Below are 17,667 nucleotides of genomic sequence, written 5' to 3'. Positions count from 1 at the left end.
GAGAAATAGATTAAAAATTGATTCTTTTAAATTTTTCTTAAAAAGATATATAAAAAAAATAAAAAAATAATATGACTTAAAAAAATTAAAAGTAAAAAAAAAAAAAAAATTTTTGTTAAACGAGCCTTTACCCATTCCTGTGCGATTCGATAGCGTCCCCCTGAAACGAGAATATCGTGACAGCGATCTTTTTTTATCTAAAATCAACGGAAAAAAGAAAAAGTGTAGCAGAAGATTGGACGGTCAGGATTAATTCGATTCTCTCTCTTTCTAATTAAAAAGCTTTAAAATCCGCAATAAATAATGAACTTAAAAAAAAGGCACCAACTCTTCGAAGGTAAGCTTAGCCTGGTGGGTCTCTCTCTTTCTCTCTCTCTCCAAATACATATATACATACACACCCACATATATATATATATATATATATATATATATGTATATATATACTCCTCTGTATTCATTGTACTCATTCAAATCTCATTTTGTTCTTCGAATTCGTAGTCGCATTGGTGAGTTGTTGATGAATTTTGCGTTTTTTTTCTTTCTTTACATAATCGAACAGTTTTTGGTTGATTCATGCATGAATCACTTCACAGATGAATTTCTCTCTCTCTCTCTCTCTCTCTCTCTCTCTCTCTCTAATAACATGCATGTTTCAATCTATGATCATTTTGGTGTTTGATGTTTATTTTTATTGTTCTCGTTCAATTTTCTGTTTTTAATTTTTTTTTTTAAATGGTGAGGCTTTGGGTTTAGTTTTGGATTGTGGTTGATCAATGCGTGCAATGCAATTGTTGTGATGTATTTAATTATTGTGTTTTTCTATTACAAGAATCGATTAGGGTTTAGTATAGCTGTTTGTATTGCAGAATTTTTGAGATTGGTTTTTATTTTTATGCTAGAAATTGCTTGAATTTGAAATTCTGTTCGTTTTTCTTTGTTTTCCTCAGTTTTCTCAGCCTTAGAATTTTTCCATAGGTTCCTTAAATTCTGAGGAAAATGGTTTCTTTTATATCTATTATATCTATCTATTATATTATGTAAAGCACACAATTCAGAAGCTTTGTTATGCTTTTTTTGTTTATTCAAAATGCCCCTAAAATTGGTAACAGCTAAAACTCCACATCAAGTAACTAACAGTTTTTTTATTCAATCCTCATTCCGTAAACCGCTCGAAAGTTTAGATGTACAATTTTCAATGCATTGTGTTTGCACCCACCAATAATATATATAGATAGATAGATACATAAAAGTTGTGATTGTATTGGGAATGAATATTAAATGTTTTTTACTGTCGTTTTAAGAAGAACAAACGCCTGTCAAAATTGTGTGGGTGTTTTGGAAACACGAAAAAAAGTGTGAGGGGACTTAAAAAAGTGTTCACACCATAGTGGTGGTGGATTCACATGATATATTAATTAATAATATAGATTCATATATATATTGATAATTTTGATTATCATGATGAAGGCTTGGTTGTAAAGCTTGATGACAAATTAAAATCCCTTGACATCTTTAAATTCTCTTTTCTAGCAGTTTATTTTGGGGGGAGGGATGGGGGTTTTGTAACTGAAAAACAGAACATTAATATGATAATGTTCTCAGAAAGCAAATTACAATATCATTTTGTAGCACCTAATTTGTGATGCATGACCATCAGTTTTAAGTTATCTGTCTGTTTCCACATTGGCCAATTTCCTTGCAATGTTTGATGCTGTGGGTGGATATGATTGGTTCAATTGTTTCATTGTCTCTCATGAACTAAACATTGAGAGATGCTTTGTAGGTCAATATGGGCATCGGATTGAAAGCTGTTGTAGTGTCCTTGTTCTTGTCATCCCTGGTTTTGCCTCTGGTATTTTCTGCACCCAATGATGGCCTGGTTAGAATTGGACTGAAAAAGATAAAAATTGATCAAAACAACCTTCTTGCTGCTCGGCTTGAGTCCAAGGAACGGGAAGTGCTGAAAGCTTCTACTAATAAGTATAATCACCATGGTAATCTGGGTGAAGCTGGGGAATCTGATATCGTAGCACTGAAAAATTACATGGATGCTCAGTACTTTGGGGAGATTGGTATTGGTACTCCCCCACAAAAATTTACTGTAATCTTTGACACTGGCAGCTCTAATTTGTGGGTGCCTTCATCAAAGTGCTATTTGTCGGTAGGTCACTACATGTTTGCGTTATGTAAAACTAAATGAGATTCATCATTGCTGAGCCATTAAATGCTTACTAAGATATAATGAATCATGCGAAATTTCAGGTTCCGTGTTTTTTCCATTCCAAGTACAAGTCAAGCCAATCAAGTACCTACAACAAGAATGGTTTGTTTTCTGTCCCTGTTTATCAAAAGTTTTTATAGATTTATATGCTTAGTTATCCATTTCCTGTTTCTTTTGCTTGTTGGGTTTAGATTTGTTTTTTTGTTTTTATTTTTATACTTATCAATCCCTCCTCCTTTTTAGAATTTTTAATTTTAGGTATTCTAAAACTTAAAACTTTAAATTTGTTTAGGAACAGAGAGCTTTCTAAAACAGATTTTGGTGCTGTCCCTGCCTTGTTGTGTCTTGATCTTTTTGAAAATTATCGTGTTGGCACCTCAGTATCGTGTCCACATCAATGTCCTATGTTTGTATTCGTGCTTCTTAATAGCAAGGATAGCTTTGTTTTACCCAAAATAAGGGCAATTAGTTATATAACTTAAGTGTGATACAATAGTATGTTTAGCATTGTGTAGTTATGCATAACGAGGCTATGATATTCACTGCATGGATGTTGTGGATTAACTTTGTTCAACCACTGGTAAAGGCCTTTGAGAAGTTTCTACAACCATTTGTTGTGCAGGGAAATCTGCTGAAATTCACTATGGTACCGGGGCTATATCTGGATTTTTCAGTGAAGACCATGTCCAAGTTGGTGACCTAGTTGTGAAGAGTCAGGTACAATGTGTTTGGAATGTTGGAATTTGATTGAATTGGTATTTGAAAATGGTATTTTGAATGTTTGGTATGGATGGAATTTAAATTGGTGTCATTTGGACGGAAAATTGTCATCTTCAAATCCCATGAAAGATGGTTGGATTTCATGAGAATTAGAATTAACAAAACCTAATGTAATATAGTTACCCATAGTGCCCTGTTTTTTTTGTTTGTTTGTCTTGTCTCTTGTTCTTCTTCTTTTTTATTTTATTTTATCTTCAAATTTTTAACTATCAATGCAATTGGGGTATTTGTTTACATTATTTTTTCCCATACAATTCCAGATGAAACTAAACAAAGAAAACGCTCATTTTGAAATCCAATTTCTAAAAGGATTTGGTTTGATGATCTAATATTTCAATTGGAATTTTCTATACTCGTACTTTACCTTGTCAGGAATTTATTGAGGCAACCAGGGAGCCCAGTATCACGTTTTTGGTCGCCAAGTTTGATGGTATTCTTGGTCTTGGATTCCGTGAGATCTCAGTTGGAGATTCTGTCCCAGTGTGGTATGTTTGTTCATCTTTGATACTTTTTCAGACTAAAATGCGTAGTTTAGATTTCATAATGCTCGCTGTCTGTTTGTGAGTTTGTGTTTTCATGCGTGTGTCAATTTTAAGGCCAGCAACTAGTCTGTACTGTTGTTTGTTTGATTGTGATCGTGGCTCATGTTACATGGACTCTTCTAAATGTACCAAGTGCCCATGTTGTATACTCGATAATTAGGTATGGCTATGGGATGTATGTTCGACATGGGTAGTTCGACATTCACCTAGCAAGCATATTTAGTAATTAGATTTAACCATAAAGCTATGCATAAAATCTCCATATTATGCATGAAATGTTCTATGGCACCTTATGTACACCATTATACCATTAGAAATAAATTAAAGATATTAAGAAATATTATAGTTTGTTATGTCCCCGTGTTCTCGGACATGGGATTAGATGAATCTGACACGTAGACACATACCCAGACTAGACACGTACCGAGTCCACGTAAGCAATTGTTAGAAGGCCGTGATTTTATTTTTTGAGATGGGACTGTTGCATATGTTGCAGGTACAACATGGTGAAACAAGGTCTTGTTAGGGAGCCTGTATTTTCATTTTGGCTTAACCGAAATACAAAAGAAGAAGTAGGGGGCGAACTTGTGTTCGGTGGGGTTGATCCAAATCACTACAAGGGTAAGCACACATATGTCCCAGTGACGCGGAAAGGTTATTGGCAGGTTGGTAATCCACATAATTATACCTTGTGTTGTCTACCATCATGTTCATTTTGATTTAATTTGTTCTCTTACCATTTTTTTTGTTATTATCTTGTGCTAGTTCGATATGGGTGACATTCTCATTGGTGGTAAACCAACTGGTATGCTCCTCTTGGTGCCTAATAATATTCTTCACAACCAAAAATTTGGAAAATTTACTGTTTATGCATAGATGTATTCATGATGGTTATATGCTTGTGTCCTGTTAACATTATACTTTTAATTCACTCTCTGTCTCTCTCTATCTATCTCTCTCAGGGTACTGTGGTACTGGTTGTTCTGCAATTGCTGATTCTGGAACTTCTTTGTTAGCTGGTCCAACGGTATGGATGGGTGCTGAGATCTTAATCATTTTTATTTTCTGTTTCTCAGAAATTCTTCTAGGACAACATTTTGACAGCTGATGTCCCTTGAATGTCTGCGAGAAGGGATCAGATGTATCTCTAGTTCATCTATATTTCATCCTTTTACAGTACATATGTAGAGACCCTAATTTTTGAAAGTCCATTAAATCCCTAACCTTGAGTTTATTTCAATAAAGCCCTTGAATTTTTGCTTAATTGCGTTTTAAACCCTAGAACCGGGAAGTATCGCGGATTAATTTGAGTAAACCCTAATCGATCCTATAGATTAATAATCACCTTTAAAACCATATTATTAATTATTAGACCCTATCATTATATATTAATCACTCTAAAATTTTAATTCCCGGTAATGCCGTTTTTGCTCGGTTTCTCGCCTTTGTTTGCTCTTTAATTTAACAGGACCCGAATTTATTATTTTAACTATTTTCTAATGTTAGTATACTAATAACATATATCAAGGTTTCATAAATTTAGACTTGGTCCCCATATACTTCTATTTATTTCATTCCAACCCTTAATTGTAATATTTTATTAATTAATGTACTTGTACTATTATATTATGTTTATAAATACAAATATCTCATATATATATATATATATAATTCTTGGAGCCCAAGTTGTTGATCATGTGATGGATGAAAGGGCCTTGATGGCAACTTTGACAAATTGCACCTGTGGAACTTGGCCCCTAAGAAACTTCCAAATCCTTTCTCTATATATATGTGCACACTTCTTCTCCCTCATTTACACATTTTCAGCCATGCACTAGAGGAGTGAGAGAGAGTGATCTTGAAAAAAAGAGAGAGAGAGGAAGAGAGAGAGAGAAGAGAAGAAGAAAAAGAAGAATTTTGTTGAGTCTTGTACAACAAAGGTAAACATACATCACTTCTTCTCTCAAGTTCTCTTACCACTTGTTTTTCCCCTCCTAATACATGCTATTTGTATATATTTGTTGTAGTCTAGGCCTACACTCTTGTATAAATGTGTATTAATCAAGAAATGTTGTGCTTCTCTTTCTTTCTTAAATTTCGAGCAGCAAATCTTTTCCCCCTCTTGAATTTATTTTCCTATCAAAACTCCATAAACTCAAAATCTGTTTTTATGGTCTAATATTTGGTATGTCTAGAGTATGTGGTAATTTTGGTAGGTCTTAAGGATGTATTTTTATTATCTAAATAATTTTTCTAAGTTTGTTACTCGCAGAACGAGAAAAACAGTCAACTTTCTTTATTTTTAGAAAATTTCAGAAAAATAATCTTGAGCCCAATTTTATGTCAAAATGTTAATCTTGGTGTTATATTTTAACTAAAATTTGTTTGAACTCAAGAGAGTGAGGGCTTCGAGAGAAAAACCGATTTGTGTAACGATCAACAAAGCTGGACAGATCTTGGTAATTCTGAATTATCTTCAAATCTAAAATACCTATCCTACTTTTGTAAATTGAGTTTGAAACTAGACTTGTTTATCTACAAACTCACAGGAGGCCAGGTACTTAGGGCCAATAAAAGTATTTTTTTCATAATTATTTTCAAACTGGTTCAAATCTGGAAATCTGGAAGTTTGTGTTAATATGCTCTTATTTGGTTTTGCAACTCTTATATTCTGTGTCTTGAATGTTTTAGCCTCGATATGTAATCTATGATAAATTGTGAATTTGCTTTACCATGAATAAATTACTTGTTGTTTAGTTTGGATTCGTAATTATACTGACCATGCTTTGCTATAACTGAGAATATAATGCCCTTAATAAAGGGAAAATCAAATGGGATGGTAATGGGTTGCGATCATTGTATTAAATTTTATGAGATAATGAATGATGGATTCAAGAGTATGATATAGTGGAATGTGTTCCATTTTTGTGAAGTCTTGCGCATGTGTGTTTTCGAACCCTAACATGGCACGGGAGGTATTCTGGCTGCTTAATAGAAATGAGAGGCATAAGGCTGGCAGTGAGGGTCTCACACAGGGAGAGTATCCCTGGAAAGCCCATTTCTTTGGGGCAGACCATGATGTCACCACTCGGGTATGTAACCTAGGTGCGTGGGCATCACTGGTAATTGTGCGGTAAGCGACGCATTGGTATTGTATTAAGGGGGAGTCAGAATTGCCCGTGGTCAGAGTTAGTGGTTAGGTAGGAACGGCATTCTGCGGGGAGTTGCCTAGAACTAACTAAAATTAACTATTATTCATGAGAACTGAAATTTAATTATAAGCTCTGCTTAATTATTGCTTTCGCTGTATGTTATGATCGTGCTGTTATATTACTTGTGTATTTGAAATGGGAAAAGGGTCGGGGTGTGTGTGTTTATTGGGCATTTCAAGCTCATGGCATTTTATGCCAGGTGAAGGCAAGTTTTACACTCAGAACGGAACCCCTAAAAGCTTTGCGGAACCATGGCTGCCTTAGAGATTAGATTTTATATTTCCTGTATTTTGGATAATCTTTTTGTATCAAGGAACTGATCTGTATTTAAAGACTTGAAGAATTTTATCTGTAACTAATATTTTCTTTTAGTGTAATTATCTGTATTTTGTGCTTAAAAATGATGCGTGTCCGCTAGTTAAACCCCGGTGTATCGTTATATTATATTATCAAAATTAGGGGCGTCACAACATACATATATTTTCAGATATTATTCAACATATTTAGTATCTCTTTGGTATCTTTTTGTTCTTTCTTTTTTTTTGAACCCCCCCGGGTATAAACGATGGGAGATGTGTTGGATAGTACAATTATAGGATTATTACTCCTTTATTGTAATAGAATCTAGTCTCTATTCGTTCTGTCTACAAGTCTGTGTGTTTAAAGGATTATCACTTTTGTATATGACATTGTGTTTTAGGATTATCACTCCTTTACTGTAATAGAATCTAGGCTCTATTCTTTCTGTCTACAAGTCGGAGCATTTAAAGGATTAGCACTCTTGTATATATCATTGTGTTTTGTGATCCTTAAATTGATTGCTGTGATAGACTTTAGGTTGTGTTCTTTCTGTCTACAAGTTAGTAACCAGCTATGTGTGTCGTTTAAGGGGCAGTTGTGGTTTGTATGTATACCAGATGACAATTGCTACTGCACGGGCTCCCCAGATATTATGCATTCCTGATGCATTACTCTCTCTCTCTCTCTCTCTCTCTCTCTCTCTCTCTCTTTCATTCTCATGTGCAGCCTGTGATCACCATGATAAATCATGCTATTGGAGCCTCAGGAGTTGTTAGCCAGCAATGCAAGTCGGTAGTTGAACAGTATGGGCAAACAATCATGGACTTGCTTGTAGCAGAGGTAACGCTTAGCTTCTTTTATATTTGCCTCTTCATTTGCTATTAGATTATTGTCTTTGCTATAAGCCTAGAAGGTGTAATTTTTTCCTTATGAGAATGTGGTTTACTAGTGCATGTCCTGATTTTGATGTGCTCTGCTTATAACAGGCACAACCAGAGAAGATATGCTCTCAAATTGGATTATGTGCCTTTGATGGAACTCAAAGCGTCAGGTTAGGCTTGAGTCTGCTCCGTTGTAATCTTTTGGTGGTCTGCTTAGTCTTTCACTTCGTTTACTTTGTTACTTGGGCAAATTATATCAATGGTTCTTGTGATATGTCTCGTGTCATTTTGGTCTTTGTAATTTCAATTGTATCAATTTTGCCTTTTAATTTTTTACACTGTCAATTTAGTCCCATCGATAACATTTGTTAAGGAATTTGATGGAAATCAAGGGCTAAATTGTCCATTCCAAAGGGAATAAACCATTTCAAAATGGACGTCAACCGCTCAATCACTTTGAGGAGAGTGAATGGACTGTTTCACCCTTCAATTTCAGTTCAATTTCTAAAATATGCTTTAACAATTGGACTAAATTGACACAACATAAAAAAATTCAAATGTAAAATTTTGAAACAATTAGAATTATGAAGACCAAATTGACACGAGACGCAAACTACAGGGACTACGGGTATAATTTGCCCCCGTTATTAGCATGCTAGATGGGATTTCGGAAAAAGTACTACCATCATTGTTGTTCTTAGGAGATAGTTTTTTCTCACTTTCAACTCTAATCCTTCACTGCCTTTTGTACAGTATGGGCATTGAGAGTGTAGTTGATGGGAAGAACAGTGGAAGAACTACTGGTCTACGTGATGCTACGTGCGCTGCTTGTGAAATGGCAGTTGTGTGGATGCAAAACCAGCTTAGGCAGAACCAGACTCAAGATCGTATATTGACCTATGTCAATGAGGTTGAATAATTTAATTAGACTTGTTCTGTTGTGTTTATTAGTTCGCTCTTGGTGTTAACTCTCTGATTTACTTCTAGCTTTGTGAACGACTTCCTAGCCCGATGGGAGAATCGGCTGTTGATTGTGCGAGCATTTCTTCAATGCCTACTGTTTCCTTTACCATTGGCAGTAAAGTTTTTGACCTCCCACCAGAGGTGGTAAGTACAGGCAATGTTTCTTATAATAATTAGGCTATCTGCATCCATTGATATTGTTGTTGCATCTGATCTGAAATGGTGGAGTCGTGAAGATGAGTATGTAGTGCGGCTTCCTGTCGTGTTTACTTTACACATCAAATTCAGAAAATTATGCGTTTTGTTGGAGTTGTAACTAATAATACCATAAATTGCTGCAATGTAATATGTTTGTGTCAGATTAATCACATAGCTAAAACACATTATCTTGAAACAAATGTAGGGAGATTAGTTGTTGCATTTGGGTCAGTTAATTACATCATATTATATAATAGGATAATAATCTCTTTGATAAATTTATCCTTTAATTTGTTCACGCATTTATCTGTATTAGCTTATTTTCTTCATTTCCTGCCCCCCACCCCACCCTACCCCCAACAGCATGGTAGTTGAGTGGAACTGGTGATATTCACTCTTCAAATGGTCTCTTTTAGAACTGGTGTACAAATTGTGTTGTATTATTTTGAAAATGGTGACAGCGGCAATGATTAGATGGTGTCAGAGGATGGCCTATGCTATTTTGAGGTTGTCGTTTCATCTTTCTTGCTAATATTTACTTTTAAAATAATATTCCACGGGTGGGGCTTGGGCGGTTACTCTGGGCAAATTTATTTATTTTTATTTATTTTTTTCAAATTCTTTATTAACAGTCGAAAGTTTTTGTGTTTTTTGTTTTTTTTAAATACTACGAATTCCATCTTTTCCTGGTAGCATCAATCTACCTTTACTTAAATGCGGAAAAAGGATGGTAAATAATCTGTATGGACGTATGTCTGATTCAATGTGTGGGTTTGAATTTTGAGGTCTCCATTAACTTGCAAGTTTTTGGGTGTAAGCCCCACATGGACATTTAGAATCTTAAAACTTTATTCCATGTCTGTCACCTTGTAATTTGCTTGGCAAGTAAAAATTGCTCTAAAATTATCTTTCGTTTGGTGATTTGTTCAGTACATACTCAAGGTGGGTGAGGGTCCCTCGATGCAATGCATTAGTGGCTTTACAGCTTTGGACATCCCTCCTCCTCGTGGACCCCTCTGGTATTCCATTTCGATTTCCTAAATATCTTACAGTTGTCTAGCCGTGTTTTCTAAACTTGCTAATTAACACTAATGGCGATTTTGCAATGTAGGATCTTGGGTGATGTTTTCATGGGTTGCTACCACACCATCTTTGATTATGGTAATCAGAGGGTTGGATTTGCCGTAGCAGCATAAATGAACCTGGGTCGGTATGGCTCAACCATGTTCCTTTCTTCCCATGCTCTTTGATCTTTGAGTGCATTTGACAAAACCTAAATGAGTGTTCATAAATGCTGGAATGAGAAGGTGCTGGTATCAACCTTCAAAACATATGCTTATATGTGTAAGTATTTGAGTGCTTCCTTTTCTCTATCAATATAAGAATTACAGCAATGTTAGTGTTTGCTCTTTGCAAATTGAGTTATGTTCTCTATGTGAAGGTATATGTATATCTATCTATCTATATATATACATATATATCTGTTTTGGATTGTCTGAATTGAGAAATCTAGTGCATGCACCTTCTCATTCGAGAAATCTGGTGTCAAGAAGTATTATTGGATTGGGACTTATTCCTCATCCATTGGGTGCTTGATTTTGTGGTTGATCACGAAGTCTCAGCTTGAATTCTCACTCTATACATGTGTAGGGGTGCAACTTGTCTTAGCAATTCGAGTTTAACACAAAAAAATCAGTATAATTTTAAATTTGGTCACATTTAGGCCATGTTTGTTTGGACAGATTGGAATAGGTTGGATTAGCATTCCCATGATTAATAGTTTTGGGATTATGAATCCTTTTGGATTATGTATCATATCCTAGGGTTTAACAAAAATATTATCAAATCCGATGTTTGTATAAGGGGATTGGAATGGATAGGACATGATAGGACATGAGACATCTAATATATTGACTATAATATTTCTATTATGATCATTTAATAAGTTAGTATATACTTTGATTTAGTCCCCCAATTTATATCCCACTCCTACGTGAGATTGAATAGTCCATCATATGTGACATATCATATCTAAATAGATTGTTAGTCCATACTTCAATTTTTTAACATCGGATCAATAATTTTATTGGACTATTAGTTCAATTCCAAGCATATATCTGCCCAAACAAACATGACCTTAGAGTTAAGATTTGTGTAATTCGAATACAAGGTAAACAACTCGACTAAATTTACTAGAGTTGATGCCCTATGTACTTATAAATGGAAAAGGGGATTTACGTGTAAATCTTAATAGGTGGACTTATTGTTTAATATGTTTTATGATAATTAATGGCGTATTTGTCAAACATTATTAAAAAAAAGATACTAATTGTTAATTCTCAGTGACCGCTTGAACTAATTATAAGTTTCAGCAACAAAAATCGTCCCGAAAAGAGTCATTTTAAGTTTTAGTGGTTGTTTGAAAAATTCGATATAATTTAGTGACAGTTTATAAAAATAAGATAAAAAAGTCATTAATTATTAGAAAAATGCTTGGGAGCACTAATTAGTGCTCCCACTAATTAGGTGGCAGTGGGTCCCGTCATTAATGATGTGATGTTTTGGTCTTGGAGTTGTGTTTTTTTTTTTTTTTTTTTACTTTTTTAATGCATTAGTGCTATTAGTGGTGGTGTTTTTAGTGGGATGAATCATTGTTGTAATTATTAATTTCTAGTGACATGTAAAAAATTGTTACAAATTTTTTTTTTAGCCATAATTTTATTAGGATTTATTTTTAATAGGACTTGATGGGAATTAAGTTTAACTATTAAGATCTATTGATAGTTTATCCAAATGGAAATAAGGGAAATTACACAAAAAAAAAAAAAAAAAAACTCAAGTTTTATTTCAATATGAAATAAAATTTTTGAATTTTTTTTTAAAAAATTTGAACTCTAATAATGTTTTAAATTGACACAAATTTCAATAATTTGTCACGGGAGAATTTTTTTCTCAATCCACATTGCAGAGTCTACCTTAGCCTTTTTGCTAAGAGATTTTGAACTTGATAACAATAATCTATTAAATCATAACCACTCATCTTCAACTTAATCATGAACATGAGCACATGGGATTTCACAGCCTACCATCTTCAAACTGCACTACTGCCCCTTCCCTCTTTTCGTCATTCAACCTTGATTTTTTTATTTTTATTTTGATTTTTGCCCCTCTCTGCATGGTTAGATTTTGATTTTTGTAGCAATTCTTTCTTCCAGTTTAGGAATTATGCATTTTTTTTTTTAAAATTTTGCTACGTTGTACTATATTATTAAAATATAAATTAACAGTCCATGGTTATGCCAATTTTGAATTTGAAATAAAGATATATTGATATGACTTTTTTTTACTATTAATCACACATATGAATCATGAAATGAACATCGTTATTCTATTTATGTAATGGAGAGGGTGGAGGCCCATTCATATAAACAAACATTACTACCATTTACCAAGCATGCAAGAACAAGTTAAGTTATCCATGGATCCATTGACATGTGGTCAAGCTGTTTGCCTGAAGATTAGTTCCTCATATTCTCCAAAAACTTTGGATGCCATACTTTTTAATGCTATATGTATATATATGTCCTCTTTTTTTTTTTTTTTTTTTTTTTTTTTTTTTTCTTCATGATAATGAGAAATCAATAGGCAAGGCACAAGTGAGTGTAGTAAAATTCATAATTTTGTTGGATTTTCTGATTTGTTTTGTGTAATGCTTTTAACTAAATGAATAAAAATCATTAAATGCCAACTTAAAAGAAGTTAAGGCAAATTACATATACACGTTTTGAAATTTGTTTAAAATGCGGATTGTCCTCTATAGTTTTGGAAATTATATTTCGTCATTTTTAAGTTTTTAATCGCTTATAATTTTTTTATTATATTAAATCAATTAACAAATTTTAATAATGTTAGAAATATATTTCAATTAACAATTTAGGTAATTTTATTGTTATATATGATAGTAAATAGCAAATTCATTTTATTTGATAATTCTGTTAAATAAAAATTTTTGAAACTGTGTTGTTCATAATTTTCAAAAGTATAGAGGATAATCCGTGTTTTAAACAAATTTCAGAGAATATATTTGTAATTTACCTTTTAAAAAAAATTCTTCAGAATTAACTATTAACCGTTATCAAATTGAATCTATCCTTTTCGTTTATCAAATCATCAAAAAATTAAAATGTAAAACTCTAAACACATCATGTTTTGCATATACAAATGATATTATATATAAGAATCTCTTTCCTGTTTGTGACTCGTTTTTTTATTTCTATTTTGCCCTTAGCTTATTTTGAAATTTGTTATTTTGCTTTTTAACTTGGTTGGCGAAACAATTTGGTGGTGGCATTTTAGAAATTATATAAGAAATTTTTGAAAAATTTTATTTCTACATACTTAATTTTTTCAGTGCACACACTTAATGAAATATTATTTTAATGATAATTATATCCTAAACTAAAATGACCATATTGAGCATCCACTAGCACCTATAATATTATATGAAAATATTCTCTGTACATATCTTTTAAAAATAAAAAAATCTCAATGTACACATTTTGAGTAAAAAATAAAAATAAATTAAACCTTAATTTTTCCTTTGTTATTACTTTGTTTGCTACACACTCTACACTCCTTTATTACTTGTAAAGCAATACTCTCATAACAACTGTCATATTGTTTTAATCTCTACATTTATACTCTATTAGTGATGAAAATGTTAGTTTTTTTTTGTTGAAAGTTTTTTTTTTTTTTTTTTTTTTTTTTTCATGGTCTTCAGTTAGATAACTAGTGCCGAATTATTTCATTATATTCAAATATCAATTGCAGAAAGTTTTTTTTTTTTTGAACAAATTTGTCGAACTAATCACTTTTATTTGGAAGTTAAGTTTCAAATTAAATGTATAATTTCGAAAGCTAGTGCCAAAATTCCCAAAAAAAAAAAAAAAATGACGATTTCATGGCAATGGAGTGCATAGAGATCTGGAAATGGTAAATGCAATAACAAAATGGAAAGATGTCTCATCTTCAACAATATTTTGGAGGTTTTCATTGGTGTTTTTAATGGAAGTTTAATAGGGTCTTCAACGGAGGACTTTGTCTTCACTTCACTTCACTTCACACTATGGTCTTGAATGGTATTTATGTGAGTCTATAATGGGTCTACAAATATGGAAGCAGGGTTACTCAACAAGTGTGTGAAAAAGAGAGTTGAGTGGTGTCTGTACAATGATTATGAATGAATGGTATAATTGTAACTTTCAGTGTCAATTGAGAAAATTAATTTATAATCAAATTAATAAGTGTGTGTACTGAGAAAGATGCGCACTAAGCTAATTAAGTATGCGAAAATAGAATTTTCCAAAATTTTGGTTGTTTTGGTTGGGAATGTTTGTCTTGGATTGCCGATTTATCCCTTAGCATGTTTTGGAATTTCCGTTGTCCTTTAACTTGATTGGTGAAATAATTGGGGTGGTGGGCTTTTAAAAATTATGTAAGAAATTTTGGTTCATTATTATTAGCCTAATAGTTCAAAACGAGAGATTTTTTTGAATTTATTTATTTTTTAAAAATGATGTTAGAGTGATTATTTATATGGTTGTTATACTTTTAATTTTTAATTGTTTTATATTCAATTTTTGTACAATTAAATATTAGTCATATAAAAAAAATTCCAATATTACTTTAGAGAATCCGGACTTATAACTAAAACTCTTAAATACTTATAAAAAAAAAAAAATTTTAATTGTAACTTTTACCAACATTTTAACTATTTAAGTTTGATTTGAAATTTTTTATGAATTTTAAAATTTGTTCAAACTTGGTCCATTTAACTATCTAAGTTTGATTTGAAAACTTTTACAAATTTCCAAATTTGTTCAAACTTGGTTCGTTTAACTTGTTTTAATTGTTGATCGGAGCATTTCATTTTTTTAAATTAAGTACTTTTTTTTTTAAACTTTAGCATGGTTGAATTTTTGACAAAATAAAAAAACACAAAAATAAGATCAAACGCTATATAAAATTAAAAACTGAAGGCAGAATGATGAAAATTAAAGATTGAAAACAAAATGATAAATTTATTAAATTGAAAAGTTGGTTGTTGAAAAATTAAGCGTTGAATATAAGATCAAATTTAATTTTTTTTTTATTTTTAAATTGTCATTTTATAATTTTAAACTAGAGAAGGCTTGCTTTTTGGCCATACTGAAATCACCCCTTTTGTTGTGAGTATGTTCTTTGTATCTATTTGTTACGTCTTTGACTTTGATTGTTCATGTTCCTTCTATTTCTTTATTAGTTTAATGAATTATCTTGTATTTGTTTTATATTTATCTGTGGAGAAAAGTTATACATCATAATTTTTTTTAATAAATTTGGAAGAAATGCTAAAGATTCATAAATTCACCCACAATGACTTGGTAATAGAATTGGGATCTACATCATTGTGTGTATAACAAATTAAAAAATGATACATATCATGCCACATATTTATAGATCGAATTGTGTGAGCTTTTGGAGGTCTCAATCTTTTTTCAATAATGTGACGAGAGAGTTGGGTTTCACATCATTAGGCATGTAACAAATTACAAAACTTAACAGAAAAAATAAAACTCCTAATTACTCATTAGAACTGTTAATTAAAATATATCTATGACATCATTGAAAATTATTAATTGACTTATTGGTTAATTAATGAAATAAGTCATTTGTTATGTGATTAAAAAATTCAAAGGGTGACATGTAAGTTTCAAAATCTTAAGTCGCAATTAATGAAAGTTGAATGATCATTCAATAGTCATTCGATAGAATGACCATGTCCTTATAATAGTGAATAAGAATCCATTTTAAATACATTTTTCATCATATGTGAGAATTAACATTTTAATTGATCATTCCATTCCACTTTTATTTCAATGAATTGAACAATACTGATGAAACTCACTACATCGAATAAGTATTAAATAACAAAATGAACTAACCCAAAAAACACTTATATAAAATAAAAAATTACTGAATAATTAGTTTGGTGACTATTTGAAGTTGATATGGATTTAAACAATAGTACAAGTGGTCGTGAACAAACACTTGAGTGTTAAAAATATATTAACTTATACAAATTTGAGATAGTTATATCGGACTCTCTTAAAATTTTAATCTTATTGAAAAAAAGAAAAAGTATAATTATGTTAAAATTGTCAAACTTATTATATTTTTTTTCTTTCTAATTTCTATTATTTATAATACAATTTATATAATTCTATCATATATTTAATGATTTATTCTATTTAATTTCACAGAACAATATTCTTATTTTAAAAAAATTATCAAAATACAAAACTTAAATATACCACAACAATAACTCATGCCTTGGGCAGGTTTTTTTTAACTAGTGTATATATTTATAGGAAAATGTTAGAGGCTCCAAAATTTCTACCAAATGTTTTATCAAATGTTACACATAGTATGTGAGACATTTGGTAGAACATTTGGTATCCCTAACATTAGAGAAAATCTATTTCCACACACCAAATTATCTCTGTGTACATCTTTTCTCAATCCACACATTTAGTAATTTAATTTTTACTACTTTATCTCAGTCCACACACTTCACATTCCAAATATACCCTCACCTTCTCTGTGCACATCCTTTCCTTCTATCATTTTTCACTCCAAAAACCTTAACCGTAACTACACCAGCTACTGGCGACGGCAGCAGCGACGACATCAACCACCGCTCCTTCCCAGTCTCTCAGCCATTCTCACACAGCCCCTCACGCTACCGTCACCTCCATCGTGATCATCGCAGTGCTCGTCTCTCTTCTGCATCAAAAAGCTATAAATCAGCCCTTCAATCTCGATCTGGTTAGCTCGAAATTCTTCAATCTCTAATCCCTTTGTTATTTGTCTGCAATGTTTATTGAATTCATTGAAATGGGATTGCTTTGCCTTGTGTATAGATATGTTCATGGGGTTTGAAGAAATTGATGGAGATGATGATACAAGGAAGGAGTTTCCTTGTCCTTTTTGTTCAGAGTATTACAATATTCTTGGATTGTGTTGTTATATCGATGATGAGCATACTGTAGAGGTGAAGAATGGGGTATTACTCTCGTTTTTCTTGCTATTGATGATTTAAATATGAAAAATTTTAAATTTTTACTTCATTGATATGTTTTCTCATGCTTAGTGTCTTTTGTGCATTTTTGGGTCTATGTTTGAGTATTGAAGATTTCTTTGCATTTCTTTAGTGTTTGTTTGGCTTCAGAGCACCTAATTGAACTCGAATTTTCTTTGTTGATGATGAGGGACTCACAAGAAGACTTATGCCTCGTTTGGGAACAGGCTATTTTAGTAACTTTTTGGCTTTTTACGAAAAGATGTGCAGAAAAGTAGAGAGGTGATGTGACTAGTTTTAGTTGGCTTTTTTGGCTTTTTGGCTAAAATAGCCACTCCCCAAACGAGGCTTTAAGATGCTGTTTTGTTATTGTATGACATGGATTGCCGCAATTATATTCCCCTGAAAATAAAAAAATAAATAAAAATTTGTGGGGTTCATAAAGCTG

At 32.1% G+C, this 17,667-nt stretch overlaps 1 protein-coding gene and 1 long non-coding RNA gene across 4 annotated transcripts; both read left to right on the top strand.

The window, feature by feature from the left end:
* Positions 1–230: 230 nt before the first annotated feature.
* APA1 (aspartic proteinase A1) lies at positions 231–10,638 on the top strand. Of its 3 annotated transcripts, none has more exons than XM_028211660.2 (14): positions 231–351; positions 1,787–2,164; positions 2,266–2,326; positions 2,847–2,941; positions 3,377–3,489; positions 4,043–4,211; positions 4,312–4,351; positions 4,509–4,573; positions 7,785–7,898; positions 8,045–8,109; positions 8,693–8,849; positions 8,927–9,046; positions 10,031–10,119; positions 10,212–10,638. In XM_028211660.2, the coding sequence occupies exons 1-14, from the start codon at positions 304–306 to the stop codon at positions 10,294–10,296; spliced, it is 1,599 nt and encodes a 532-aa protein (XP_028067461.2). In that variant the 5' UTR covers positions 231–303; the 3' UTR covers positions 10,297–10,638. The 3 variants fall into 3 exon arrangements, with proteins under 3 accessions (XP_028067461.2, XP_082744399.1, XP_028067463.2); XM_082888273.1 differs by having other exon boundaries at positions 281–337; XM_028211662.2 differs by having other exon boundaries at positions 323–509.
* Positions 10,639–13,916: 3,278 nt separating this feature from the next.
* Positions 13,917–17,268, top strand: LOC114270222 (uncharacterized). The gene is made up of 2 exons (XR_014340785.1): positions 13,917–16,966; positions 17,062–17,268. It is a non-coding gene; the product is annotated as an uncharacterized LOC114270222 (long non-coding RNA).
* The last annotated feature ends 399 nt before the right edge of the window (positions 17,269–17,667 follow it).

The sequence above is a fragment of the Camellia sinensis genome, chromosome 9 (genome assembly GCF_055761805.1).
Source record: "Camellia sinensis isolate YWXY chromosome 9, ASM5576180v1, whole genome shotgun sequence".
Lineage (NCBI taxonomy): Eukaryota > Viridiplantae > Streptophyta > Magnoliopsida > Ericales > Theaceae > Camellia > Camellia sinensis.
The sequence above is the reverse complement of the archived record's forward strand: the minus strand, read 5'-3'. Positions and strand labels throughout refer to the sequence as shown.

Bases quoted from the DNA above. Each gene is read 5' to 3' on its own strand.
- APA1 (XM_028211660.2), top strand. From the start codon at position 304: ATGAACTTAAAAAAAAGGCACCAACTCTTCGAAGGTAAGCTTAGCCTG. The intron at 4,574-7,784 runs GTATGGATGGGT...TCTCATGTGCAG, and splicing joins CTTTGTTAGCTGGTCCAACG to CCTGTGATCACCATGATAAA. The intron at 8,110-8,692 runs GTTAGGCTTGAG...CCTTTTGTACAG, and splicing joins GATGGAACTCAAAGCGTCAG to TATGGGCATTGAGAGTGTAG.